This window comes from Colias croceus, chromosome 2 (assembly GCF_905220415.1).
Source record: "Colias croceus chromosome 2, ilColCroc2.1".
Taxonomy (NCBI): Eukaryota; Metazoa; Arthropoda; class Insecta; order Lepidoptera; family Pieridae; genus Colias; species Colias croceus.
The window spans coordinates 12,985,368-12,999,533 of record NC_059538.1 but is presented as its reverse complement, the minus strand read 5'-3'; the positions used below and the strand labels follow the sequence as shown (position 1 = coordinate 12,999,533).

Genomic DNA, 14,166 nt, shown 5'->3' with positions numbered 1-14,166 from the left:
TATATTTACAATTTCGTTAAATCACAACAAAATAACTTAAATAAATATATAAACATCGGGACTGGTGACCGTCCATTTCAACAACAACACCATTTGTTACAAACTAAATTAAATATTATGCGAATAACAAACAAATGGCATTATTGTTGGACAAGTCGGGACTTCGGGACTTTGAGAATGGCTTGAGTTTTAAAATCGATTTTTACATATATTTTCTATAAAAGTTATCATATTGCTTTTTGGCAAGCAACGGACGAACCAATTCTTTTGTTGTTAATAATTTTATTATTCTCAAGCAATCCTCAATTGTTAGAAATGGCAACTCCGAGAAGTGTCACACGTCGCAACTAACCTACAAAGTGCAGTCCAAAGAGTATAGTAACTATGTATAAGGAAAAGAGAGGCATCTTGCGTGATAAAACGAGAACCCATGAACACTAGCGCCCCAAGCGTATGGCGGGCGCATTAAAAGTGCTATAGATACCTATACGTATATCTATATACGTGCCTATAGGTATTATTGCTATTCTGATAATAATTTATATTGCGTTACCTTTATCACAACTGTATTATTGTGTCGATCTGTTATGCCGCGTACAATCATTGTATGCGTGATATAACCAACCCAAAATTAGAAAGAAGAAAGAAAGAAAGATCATTTATTTGACTCCACAATAATAGACACAGAATACAATAATTAAAATTAAAACAACACAACGTGAAACAAAACAATACAAGTACAATGACAACAAATGAAAGAGTAAAATAAAATAAAATGAAGCCGAAAAGTGGAGCCAAATCAGGTAGCACAATTACACAATTACACAATGCATATAAAAAAATCTAGTTGCGTAATAAATTGGTGGCTGGACTTAAAGCTAAACATTTCCAGGTGATAAAAAAGATAACAACAAAACAAATCACTTGACACATTTGAAAATCTAAAGATAATTGGGCCAGGTAAAGAAAAACGCTTTTAAATTAATTGGGAGTTTATTCATTTTTTTCCACACTATATAACTAGCATTCTAGTAGCTTAAGATTATTTATATATTATATATGTATTTGGTTAAGCAGTATAATAACACAAACATAACAAATAAAATAACAAAGTCAAGGCCAACACTTTTTCTTCAGCGGTATAACGTCTTCCTTTAGGTATTTTCAGAGCTTGTTTAAATTGTATTCCAGTAAAAAAAATTCCAGCTTCTGACATTTTTGCTGTGACTTTATGAAATGCCTGACCAGCAACTAATTTTCGGCATTGGCAATTTAAAACTTCTCTCTTTAGCCATACTTTTCTTTAACTTCAATTTTTCTGTTCAATTTGGGACTTTATATTTTTTTACTAAGTATTCATCACAATGTTTTGTGCGACCTATAAAGAAAATAAAAACTTTATTAAAGATATTTTTTTACAAATGAAATCAGTACATTTGAGAGACAAGTGATGTTGTGTCTAAATTTCTGCTTTACTTTATAATACCAAGTTACAGAGTTACTTCAGAATAAACCCACCCAGCACAGTAAATGTAGATTAATACAAATGTTGAACATATAACCCCCCAAATTGGATGTATCTTAGGACCAACTTATCACTCACCAGATATTTTGAATGAGATTTTAAGTATCTTATATTTTGATATGTTACATAATTGCTTCTGCCCATTTAGGTGAAAAGAGCAGTAAAAAAAATAGTAATTATTATACCTTTATCTAAAATTTGCTGATTTAATGGGGACATCATTATCTTCATTTGCCCTTGTCTCATAAGGCCACATCCTTGGCGGAGAATAGTTATGTTCCATGTAAACTGCTATACTCGCAGAATGAAATATACCTGTAAATATTATTAGTAGCAAAGTCAAAAATTACGAAAGATAAAATTACAGAATGTATCATTTTATTTATTTTTTTACAATAAGCTTGCAGTTGAGCTTTTTTGGAATGAAAACTGGTTGAAGAAACTAAAGAATAGTGGTAGAGCATTGACTGGCTCATCAAGCTAGTTAGTCTACCACTGAGGACTCTGTTACTAAAAGCTTAGTAGTGTTTTACCAGTAGAAATAAGTACCAGTTCCCTAACTAAAAATAGTGTGGTATAAATCCTGTATATTATATATAATAATCCTACCTAAGATAATGATTAATTTTAATTTGATAAATAAAGTACTAACTATAGGTAATATTCAAACTCACCACTAGTAGATTGATGGAACAGATAAATGGAGTAATCGGTGACCTGAAACTTTGTGCTCAGGCTTGAAATGGTAATCACAGTCTCTCTTGTTTCTTTAGATCATGTCAGGCTCAAGATCTTTTAGTCATTCACCAACAATTGACATCCCGATAGCAAACAACTCGTCGTCTTGAAGGGTGAGGGAAACGATGCATAATTGCTCCTGTAAATACATAAAAAACAACCTTTACAGTACAGAAATACGCAATAAACGTTGTGTTCTCCATATTTAATTATTTTTATATACCTAATATATTCAAATAATAAATATACTTATAATTAAATATGTAATACTCAAATATTTAAAATTTTTATAATTTTTGTAAAATAGTGATAATATATGGTTATATGCAAACAAAGATGTTCTGCGGCCATGACCGAAACAAACAATAAGGGATACGTACCTACTGGTAGCATCAGTTCATTATAAATAAAATATAATTTTGAGAAAACTTACCCATTTCACTACATCCAAAAACACAATACACCTTCCTCCTAGAAGCCATTTTAAAATTAACAACAAACTCAAGAAATCAAGAATAATTCAAATTTCAGAAAACAAACGGATTATCCTGTGACCTGTCATATCTCGCATTGGACAGGGTTGCCTTTTTCCAAAATTAAAAGTCACTAGCAAAACTAACAAAATCGAAAACGAAAAAAAAATTGTTGGGCACATCGTTTCTTTCAGAATCAGTATCAAATCGACCAGTATGGCTGATTTGATACTTTCTGCTATTTTCAAAACGTAGCTAGACGTACCCTGAATTTGTTTATCCCCCAAACGTTCCCCTAAATTCCCTAGATTGAGACAACGTTCTTAGAACGGCAACACTGGTACTGACACTTATGAGAGAAAACGTTTCATTTTCCGCTGTATATAGCACTTAAAAATCGTTTCATCGAATAGATTATATATTTATAAAAGCAATTGAATTTTGTTCTAAATAAAATGATTTTAGTTATTTTTATAGCCATTCTATTCTTTTTGCATAAAAATTTTACGTTCTGCCATCTTCTGAGGAAAAAGTTAATTAAATAGTGCTGCCGAACAGTCAATAGATGTCGCTAGTTTCCTTGTATAATGTACCATACTCTAAGTTTCACCCCCCTGGTGCAGTCTATCGCAGTCTATCAACTCGACGTGACTCTCTCGTTTTTATTATAATTTTATCTCTTCGTTTTATAAAACGGTTTATACCTAAAAGTCATTTTTACGTAATTTGTTAGGAGAATTCACAACAATGGCAGTTAGAAGCGCCGCCAATAATGCTCCGTGAAGAGTTCAAAAATTAGTGTTAATTTTACACAAACAAATAATAAAGAGCGTTATGATAATGCATGATTTATTTTCTTTTTTTTTGTACTTAGAGAATGTATTGCGCGAAAAACTTAAAATCGGAAACTATAATTATAGTTTTTTCCTTTTTTTATATGTACGGATAATTCTTATGAAATGATTGAATATAATATTATATTGATATAAATAAATATACCTTTTTTTCTATAGAATTGGCGAAACAAATTATTTTTGACGATACATTTTTAGCTCTAAAATTCATAATTTTATCATTAAAATTTTCTGAGAAGCTTGAAATTATCGCCTAAAATAATTTATATTTCAATTTACACAATATACGGCTTGCAAATAATTTCACATACTATAAGAAATATAAAAAATAGATTCTATATATTAATTAGAAGCAGGTGTAGTGGACTAGATATACCGTCTTTATGGAAGCTATCTATAAAGTATTTAAAGTAACTTTTGTTACTTATTATTGTCTTAGTATCTCGAATAATTTATTTATATAATTTTAATGAGCGATGAATTTAAAATTAAAATGGTAAGCATTTAACACTTTAGTAAAAACCAAATGATTTCTAATATTTTGAAGCATTCAAGTGATGTATTATTTTTTACTATTATATTATTTATTATATCGGTATCTACGTTTTGTAATATTTCACTATGCATGGGCTTAAAGCGTTGTGTTACGGACTTACAAAATCTCCGAAGTTTTGTATAAATATGACTATTAGTTTACTATTTAAATCTATTGTATTTTCTTGCATTGTTTATTTAAGTATTTTTATTGGTTCCCTTCAACAATGATGATGATTGCGATTTTTATTTGATTTCTTGTTGGCAATAAACATCAAAAAGTGATGGTTTTGACGTAAACATAACGGTCGATCGTATTAATATCAAAAACGACGGTAAAAATGTTGACAAGTGATTGCATTTATATCAGAAAGTCATGGTATTTACATCAATAATCGATGGTAATAAATAATAATCATACAAAATTGTTGTTCTTTTTTTCGAATTTGAACGCGATAGTATTGTCCTGTTCGATCCGATCGATGTTTAATTGAAGTGGAACTTGTGCTGGATGCTCCTCATATGAAATGGAACTTGAATAACTGGACCGATATAAGTGGAACTTGAGCTGCATAGCCCCCAGTTAAAGTGGAACTTGATTTGCTTAGTCCCCAGGTTAAGTGGAACTTGAGCTGTATAATCCCCAGTTAAAGTGGAACTTGATTTGCTTAGTCCCCAGGTTAAGTGGAACTTGAGCTGCATAGTCCCCAGTTGAAGTGGAACTTGAGCTGCATAGTCCCCAGTTGAAGCGGAACTTGAGCTGCATAGTCCCCAGTTGAAGCGGAAGAGTTGGTGGGTCAGTTGAAGTGGAACTTGAACTGGAAGGGCGAGCCGTGCTGGAAGTGGTGGAAGGGGTTGTGGTGCGCGGGCTGGCGGCCGCCCTCGGGGTCCAGCGGGTCCACGCCCGCGTCGAACTGCGCGCGCTTCTCGGGGTCCGTCAGCACCTGCACACATACATACATTATAAGCAACTACACAGTAATCGTCAACTTTCAACATTTACACGAATTGAAATGCTTTTCCTTTATTGAGATTGATTGAAAAAGTACTTATAAGAGATTTTACGACTAGTGGACACTTATAAATAGTAAATAAGTCTACATAATATATTACACAACGACATAAAAATATAAACTAACTCTTTCTTAATTGTGTGCACAAGCCTAGTTGCGCGCATATCAAACTACCGGCAATGCGGATATTATAGAAATATATATAAGCCCGGATGATACGGTACGGTGCGTTGCCAACCATAAAATTGCGTCGAGAATGTAAAAAGCCTTAGATTAAGGATTGGTCTCCGCGCGCTACGACTAGATACCGCCGGCGTACTCGAAAAATGCGGCAACTAAAAGTACGCCGAAATCGGCGTACCCGAGCCAGTCGTGTCCACAAGCATTGTGTGGAGAGGGCGTACCGATAGTTTCTAAAGATTTTGGACAAAACCTGAAGTAAAATGCCTGTTTGTGCCATAAAACTGTTTAAAAAAAATACAACAAATAATAAGAAAGACACTGGGATCACGTTCCATCAGAAATAATCGTATTATTCGATATTTCACCTGTACTTTGAAAACTTTGTTTACGAAAATACGACGCCATTTAGTGTTGCCGTACTGCATATCCCAAAAACACACTTTTCATTTGAATTTATTTTATTCATAATGTTTTTTTTTCAATACTATTACTAACGCATATTATAAAAAAATGATAATAACAATAATTTATTTCTGTTTAACCTTGTTTAACTGACTCATATAATATATGTTATTTTTTTATTACCGCTTTTTTACTTTTAAAAAACCTTTGTGATAGTATAGTGGCATCGCAAGTGGATTTGAGTCACATGTTCATGGGTTCGATTCCCGGCAAGGCCAAAATGAAATAAAAATATTTTTCAAACTTCTTTCCAAGATAGCCCATTTCCCATTTATGGGGTAAAATTTATGTAGCTGGCAGTACAATTCTTCACACACACTAGCGTCACCTAGCGTCCTTACAAATTGCCTTACACACACTACAGAACTGAGTTGCCGCACTCACGGAGCTATTGTTTTTAGGTGGAGCGGTATCTAGTCGTAGCGCGCGCGCGGAGACCAATCCTTAATCTAAGGTAAAAAGCATTATGGTAACATTTTCGGCATCCGAATTTTTGCCTATTTTTTTTCCACATACATATCTCATACTAAAATATACACACACACAAAGTAACAAAAAGCACACACTCACCTCCTTAGCAGCAGCTATATCTATAAACTTCTTCTCCGCTACTTTCTTATCATCTCCGTGGAAGTTATCTGGATGCCACTTTTGTGCTGCTTTCCGGTACGCTTTCGTGATCTCTTGCTTGCTCGCTGACCTGGTGGAATAATTTGTTATATTTATATGGAAGTTATTGATTTTACTTATGCTTTTCTCTGTGCAGTGTGGAAATAATAAATACCTTTAAAATGCGTCTTTTATAAAAAGGAGAATAAAAATACTATTGTCACTTCATGCTTGGTTCGAGCAGTTTTATATAATATAAGCATATAATTACGCGAGCATACGCAGATTTGCGATTATGTGTGGGTAAGAACCACAGTACAGTTCTTTGGCATATTATGATATACATATTATGTAGTGAGATAATTAAATTGTAATATTGACATGATTTTAAATGAGCAACTATGGAGTTTCTTGCCGGTTCCTCTTCATAGATACTGCTTCCCGAATCGGTGGTAGATGTTAAAATATGTAATGACGATGAAGTGCTTCTAAAAGAAGTCTAATAATTGAATAAATAAAATATGTTTGAGTTGATGTATATTACCGTTTAACACCAAGTATCTTGTAGTAGTCCCGCTGTTCGGCGAGTTTCTGCATGCGTTGTGCTTTGTTCAGTCCCTCTTTAGCTCGCTGCAGACCCTCTTCTAACTCTAACGCTTCTCTAAACGTGCGCGCCGCTGCAATCAAAAGTTTAGTTATTGTAACATGTTAGGAGATCGAAGGAAAATATATTGGGCACTGCTGAAATTACTGTGTCGGAAGGTTACAAAACTGTAATAGTCATGAAACGATCAATATTATGTACAATTAAGGTTAGAGCAGTGGTGGCTCAGTGGTGAGACCTCGGACTTTGAATCGATAAGTCCGGGGTTCGAGACCAGGCGAGCGCGCAGGAAATAAATTGATTTTTCAATTTATCTGCGCATGTTGTAATGTAACATCACCACTGCTCGAACGGTGAAGGAAAACATCGTGAGGAAACCGACATGTCGAAGAATTAAAAGTTCGACGACATGTGTCATCCGCCAACACGCACTTGGCCAGCGTGGTGGATTATGGCCTGTACCCTCATAGGAGGCCCGTGTCCCAGCAGTGGGAACGTATATGGGCTGATGATGATGAAGGTTACAAATGTTCGAAGTTTGCTATTCATGAAAACAACCCAGTTACTAATACATATTATCTCTGCCAATCGTCGAAGGCCGTTAAAAAGAAAAAAATCATTCTCACAGATTGAGTGATTTTATTCCTTGCTCTTTAAAAACTTGATCTCTGTAAATATAATTGCATATCCGGGCGGTCAGGCGACATTCCACATCATTTTTCAGCTTGAGCATAATAAAGCCGATATAATTTGGAACTTAGGACTTAGAATATTAATATGCACTCACCATCCTCATACATCTCCAGCGCGATCAGTACATCAGCTTTATCGCACAACAACCGCGCGTCTCGTTGTATGGCGAGCGCCGCGTTACAGTGCACTAGCGCTTCGGTGTGCTGCTCGTCCTGCAATGTGTGTATTCAGTATTTAGTTAATTGTTCATGCAATACGATGTAGAATAAAGAAACAACAAGTTTCATCGGTTTTACGAATTTGTTTAATTTGAAAAAATTCAATTATTTTGATGCGGGGTAAAAACGAAAGTGATCGGCAATACGCATGCTTTCCGACATATTCTTCATCAAAAGTTACAAAATTTTGATGAAAACGATGCATCGAATGTTTAACTATTATAATAAAAAATAAATAACAAAATAACTAAATATGTTGTTACTTATAATATCATTTCATAAAGCAAATTTATTTCATTGAAAATTATTTGTGATGTGACGAGTTAATCTAGATTATAATAGCAACACCCTGATAGCGGAACCTTGATAAAAGGATTTTAGATTCATTTTCCTAGAAAAACGAATTAATATAATTTAACTTTAAACTACCCTCTAATAAAAAAAGAGCGTGAGTGCCGAGCACACGTGTCAGAAATAAATTATATTTAGCAAGATTCAAAGATACCAAAACTTAGCCTTTCTCTATAACGAGACAATATTGATATGACGCGACCTTGAACTTTTACTCTCAACGCGCCTAAAGAAGTTTCAATTCAAAAAATCACAAATTTTTATATTAAAAATCATCGCATACCTTATTAGCACAAGTGCACAGCCACTTCCTGGCCTCGAACACAACCAAGGACACTTCAGTCTCAGCCTTCAGCAGCTGGCCGGCAGCTCGCACGCAGCCCGCGAAGTCCCCGGCTGCGCTCGCACTTTCACACTGCTCCACTAGTTTGTCCACCTTTTTCAGTTTTTTGTATAGCGGGAAGCATTGCTTGTGTTCTGGATCGAGTTTCAGGCACTCGCGGATCTCCTGTGGGTGGTATTTTAAGTTAAGATATTAAATAAGTGTGTATGTTGGCTATTTGAGTGGATTTTTTGTAAAAAATTGTATAGTAGATTGGTTGATTTATATTTTTATGCAACTTGTTCTCATTTGACATGAACAGGATTGTCTGAATTTTTTTGACAAATAATTAACTTACAAAATTACTTGTGAGAGTATAATATAGTTTTAACTGATTTGATTTTCTATATGGTATAGTAAAAATTTTGTATAATTCTAAATCAATAAAATTTCATCCAATTCCACCCAACCTCCCCATTTACCATGAAAAAAATCTAAAATATATAATCAAATACATAATATTAAACAACATGAAAAATATGAACAATCACGTGTACACACCTTAAGCGCATCGTTAACATGTCCGAGCTGGTAGAGCAGCGTGGCGAGGCGCTGGTAGCCCGCCGTCGAGTCCTGCTGCAGGCGGTTCACCGAGCGGATGTCCGACACCGCAGAGAACAGGTCGTTCTGCAACATCTCATGTCTTAGTTATAGGAGAGAAAGAATATCAACGGTTTTATGTACGAAAGCTAATAAAAGGAAATGGCTGTTTTAAAAATAAATAAATGCATGAACATGTTTTATATGGACAAATAAGTTTTATAGAGAAATCTAATTCGATTCGAATTTCGATGGAAAAGTAATACGATAGACTCGAAGGACCAATTGGTTTTGACAAAACATAAAAAATGCAATACAATTCCCCAACCTGTTGCCATAGCAACTCACCATCGCGATGTAGCACTCGGCCCGCAGCTGGCGCAGGTGCGCGGACCAGGGCGAAGCCTCCAGCAGGCGCGTGGCGAGCTCGGCGGCGCTGCGCACGTCGGCCCCGCGGTAGTAGGCCTCCGCCAGCCGCAGCTCCTCCGCCAGCTCGTCCATGCGGTGGTACTGCACCGCCGCGTCCTCGTTGTACGGGTCTTCGTACGTCTGCAACGCAGATACAACTCAACACTTGTCTCGACTCCAGATATATTTCTTTCTTTTCTTTATTTATATATCATGGCATGGTAAAGATTAAAGCCGCATTAAAAATAAGGCTATCTATGCTTTATGAACTACAAATTTTGACGATAAATCGCGGCCTTTTCCTACTGGTCATTTTGCAACAATGCGGCTTTAAAATCAAAAGCGAAAAAACCACCAGTGCGTCTGACTACATTAATTTCTTCCATTCATAAGATATTGCGGTAAAAATTCGCAGCGGTTTACGACCTTAGCCTCACCTGAGGTATTAATAAAAATAAAATACATCCTTTGTCATATAGACATAATATCCCTGATGATATTCAATCATTAAAAACAACCTACCCAGACTACAACCTATGCTAGCTGGTCAAAAAACAGCAAAAAAAGTAACCTTATTTGCATGAATGAAAGTCACGTCGCATTTACAAAAGGAGGTTTTTTTTGTCGCTCATTGACTAGCTATTTTACTATCAATGTTAAAAAATATTCAAATAATGCTATTACTAATAAAAACTCAACATTTTAATATTTATTTGTTGAAAAATTGCTTAATGTTCCAAAAAAGATGGTCAGATTACAAATTTGATAAAAAAAGTTAATTTTATAGACAGTCAAGTTTCACACTAAAAAGGACTTCATTCCGGTTCCTCGAAATCTACAAAAATAATTCATCCGAATCCATTCAGCATTAACAAATAGGCAAATAAACAATATTTCATACTAATTAGAGTATTTATTATGGATATGTTTAAATTCCTTAATTATTGTACCTAATTAAAAAACTCATTACATTACAGTAAATTAACCTGCTTTAGTTTTTCTCTCAAATAAACTTATCAAACTGTATATAAATGGTTGACAAGTGTGTTATCTCAAAATGTAACAAATCGTTACATTGGTCACAGCTCACAGCTGTATCAACTTTTTGTTATCTATGTTACGGTGAGCATGGCATTTCACACATTAGTGTAATGTAATAAAATGTTTATTGAAATTATAAAAATATTTATAAGTACCGTAATATTATGATTTATTTCTGAATAAAAATTAAATACAATTTTTATCATTTTAACAAATTATGATGAAAAAATTAAAAAAAATTGAAGATGTTATTTGCATGAACTTCACCAAGTCTTATCTAATTGATTTATCTATACTGCGTATTCCTACATAGAAATAAAATTTAAATATATTAAAACTATATAAAAGAGTGTACATACCACTTGTAGGAAGTCATCTTTGGCTTGCACATATTGTGCCAACTTGAGGTATACCTGCGCCCGATGCACTCTCGCTTGAGTGAAGTCTGGCTTTAGTTCTAAAACCTGAAATCATTTCCTTTATATAAATCTCTGTTTTTTCTCTATCAGCTTATAATTTCAAAAACTAAATTCAAATAATGTATGTACATATAATTCATAAAAAAGGCAGAATGTCAATTAAAAATCATCAGCATAGTTTGTGCATGTGTTAAATACAAATAGTTTACTTTTCCTATTTAAATATTTTTACTAAACAAAATAACATATGTAGTTAGTTTGTTTTGTTTAGAAAATAAATTTAAGTACAAAGAAACAAAAAAGCAGTTCTTCAAAGATGTCTCACCTTAGTAAAGTCTTGTAACGCAAACTTGGCTTTACCAAGTGCATAATAGACGGTACCGCGCTTAAAATATGTGAGGTAGTTGTGTGGGTCCCCCTCTGGAATAAGATATTTATTGTTTTATATTCATTTTACTTTTTTTCTGATTCTACAACATACATTTGAGTTTGATTGTTATTGAGGATAAATTTACTACTCTGAACACACTTGTAGTTTAAAAAAAATATTTAAATTGTTTGCAAGGAATAACTATATTTATATTATGTTCAGCATGAATGTTAAAGCATATCTCAATTTATTATGTGGGACATTGCTCGCATTCGTAAAATAATATACAAAAATAAATAAAAATTATGGAAATTCATTTTTAATATTGAGTATGAAGATATCAATTAAATAAATCTTAACCATGCATATCCCAAACACTATTAAACTTCTGCATACAAACCACTGGTCAATGTATGATCTTCACCACTCGCACATATACTTTCCAACATAGTTGATATGTCATAATGTTAAATAGTATTAGTAATACATAACTATTATGAGTGGGTGTAAACAGAAGTTGCATAAAATATGTGGGTAATTTCTTTGAGCCTGTGACATCATTAAAAGATTTTCAATAATACAATAATTGTTAATTTAAAAATAAATAACTGAAAATTAACTTGTGAGCGTGCTTGTGAGTCATTTATTTTTTAGTTAATGAACTATGGCAATACACATGAAAACAAAAAAAGGAAATAATTATAATCATAAGTTTTTATTTTCCATAATTACATTTGCATGCCTTTATTTAGTATTTAGATTTAGTATACTATTGAACAAAGATAAGAATTTATAGCTGATAAGATGGAGACAAAAAGTATACAGCAATATGAATTGTGTATACAGAAATTAAACTTATTTTATTGTTTTATGATAATGTGCTTCATATGAGTTAATCCATTTATAAAATTATTTATTTCCTTTTCATTGCCATGCAAGAGTAAAATTTTGAATTTTTAAAATAAGAACTTGGGTATTACAAAATTTACTGTTTATTAAGTACCTACTGAGATATTCATATATACTGAGATAAAATAATTATATTTTTTACAGGTACCAAATTAAATATTTCTAGAGAATACTGTTATCTGTTACACTTACCAACAGCTGCATGATAATGTGTGAGTGCATCAGAAAGCTGACCACGACTTAGAAAATCTCGTCCTAATTCCAAATGTTTGTTTACTTCAGCTTGTGTCGACGTGCACTCTGAAACTATTAACAATTTCCCGTCAAAAACACTGCACCGTTTCATTCAAAGTATTTAAAAACAACCAAGAAGTTTAAAAATAACTAAAATAGTAGTCTATTTATTTCATACTCACACTTTAACACTAAATCTGATAGTAATAAAACGAGACATGGCGTGATTTTGTTCCAGTTAATATTAACTAAGATGTCCATTATTTTGTATAAATTATTAGAGCAACCTTAACACAAATTAAAGCAATTCTTGTAATAATAACACTAATTATTTGACATAGCCACAGTCCATCTTTCCTTCGTAGTTCGTATCTTTTCGTGGTCTGATTTCATTGGTCCAAATCAGACACTGACGGAAAATAAACAGATAATAAAGACGGACGCTGTCGTCTTCGTTCATATAAAATTAATTATTACCGAGATAAAATTTGGCTGTAGATTTTATTTATAAAGTTGTGAAACAAGCTTATTTTATTTTTATGAATTGTTTAAAAAAAACACTATATCAAAATTATTTTTATAAAAATAAAATCAGAACGGAACGTAAAAACAGTAAAATGGAACGCTCATAATGATTATTGCCATATTCGATAATTTATACAATTTTGGTACAAAATAAAGATTATAGAAGAACCAAACTACGTATACTTCGTTAAAAAATTAACTTTAAATTCAAGTATTATTGGTTGGTCCAAAACCTCACATTTTTTTTAGGATCCTCACATCGTGGGCAATCAAAATATTCGCCATGTATGTTATCTGATTTTCTACTTCGAATAATTATGATTTTTTAACTTTTCTTCACTAAAAACTTTCATTTTGGGAAGTTCCCAAATTACTGTTATGGTATACATAACGTTAAACAAACACGTAATAATAATAATTAGAGAATTCAATTTGGTGGCATGTGAATAGTATCACAAATTACCCGCGTTGCAGCGTGTTGCTATCTACCAAGGACTCAATTTTACCTGCTATGAAATTGTTTGGAATCGGTTTTATACCTAAGTCGGAATATTGTTTTTCTTTTTCAATGATAAAGCGGTATTTCGATTAGGTATTAAATTCCGCAATCAGAATTGTACATAAGTAATACTTACGCACAGCACACGTGAGAAAAGTAACTTCCTTGTGAGAATTAGAAACTTTTTTGGCAAGATTCAGAGAAACCAAAATCGTCGCCTTACTCCATTGCGATTGCGATTTTGCCATGACACGACGTTGAAATTTTACTCTCAACGCGCCTAAAGAAGTTTCACTTCAAAAAACGAGCTTACACTCTTTATATGAAATTATTGTATTGTTATCGACTTATCGATCCTTGATAAGTGTACATTCAAAGTTTGAATTGAATCTGTGCATTTAAAGTGGGCCGAAATAAGGCCAAAATCGACTCTTAAGGAGTCAGTTCCATACAAACATTCAGGTGTAGCTAATAAAAGCGTGTTAAAATGGACAGATTTTCTCAAAACCGCCGTTGCTCGACTGATCAAAATTTTATTCCGCAGTGCGGAAATAGCAAATCTTAGTTTATACTGCACAAAAT

At 33.3% G+C, this 14,166-nt stretch overlaps 1 protein-coding gene and 1 long non-coding RNA gene across 3 annotated transcripts; both read right to left on the bottom strand.

Annotated features, from left to right (window-relative positions):
- Positions 1 to 736: 736 nt before the first annotated feature.
- On the bottom strand, positions 737 to 3,340 carry LOC123699779. Its single transcript, XR_006752563.1, has 4 exons — positions 2,697 to 3,340; positions 2,200 to 2,402; positions 1,711 to 1,840; positions 737 to 1,378 (listed from the first exon to the last, which is right to left on the bottom strand). It is a non-coding gene; the product is annotated as an uncharacterized LOC123699779 (long non-coding RNA).
- Positions 3,341 to 3,406: 66 nt separating this feature from the next.
- On the bottom strand, positions 3,407 to 12,945 carry LOC123699758 (dnaJ homolog subfamily C member 3). Of its 2 annotated transcripts, XM_045646783.1 has the most exons (12): positions 12,743 to 12,945; positions 12,519 to 12,632; positions 11,373 to 11,467; positions 10,988 to 11,092; positions 9,528 to 9,728; positions 9,141 to 9,266; positions 8,541 to 8,765; positions 7,783 to 7,900; positions 6,936 to 7,068; positions 6,353 to 6,482; positions 4,906 to 5,068; positions 3,407 to 4,841 (listed from the first exon to the last, which is right to left on the bottom strand). In XM_045646783.1, the coding sequence occupies exons 1-11, from the start codon at positions 12,819 to 12,821 to the stop codon at positions 4,922 to 4,924; spliced, it is 1,473 nt and encodes a 490-aa protein (XP_045502739.1). In that variant the 5' UTR covers positions 12,822 to 12,945; the 3' UTR covers positions 3,407 to 4,841; positions 4,906 to 4,921. The 2 variants fall into 2 exon arrangements, with proteins under 2 accessions (XP_045502739.1, XP_045502734.1); XM_045646778.1 differs by having other exon boundaries at positions 3,407 to 5,068.
- Between the last annotated feature and the right edge of the window lie 1,221 nt (positions 12,946 to 14,166).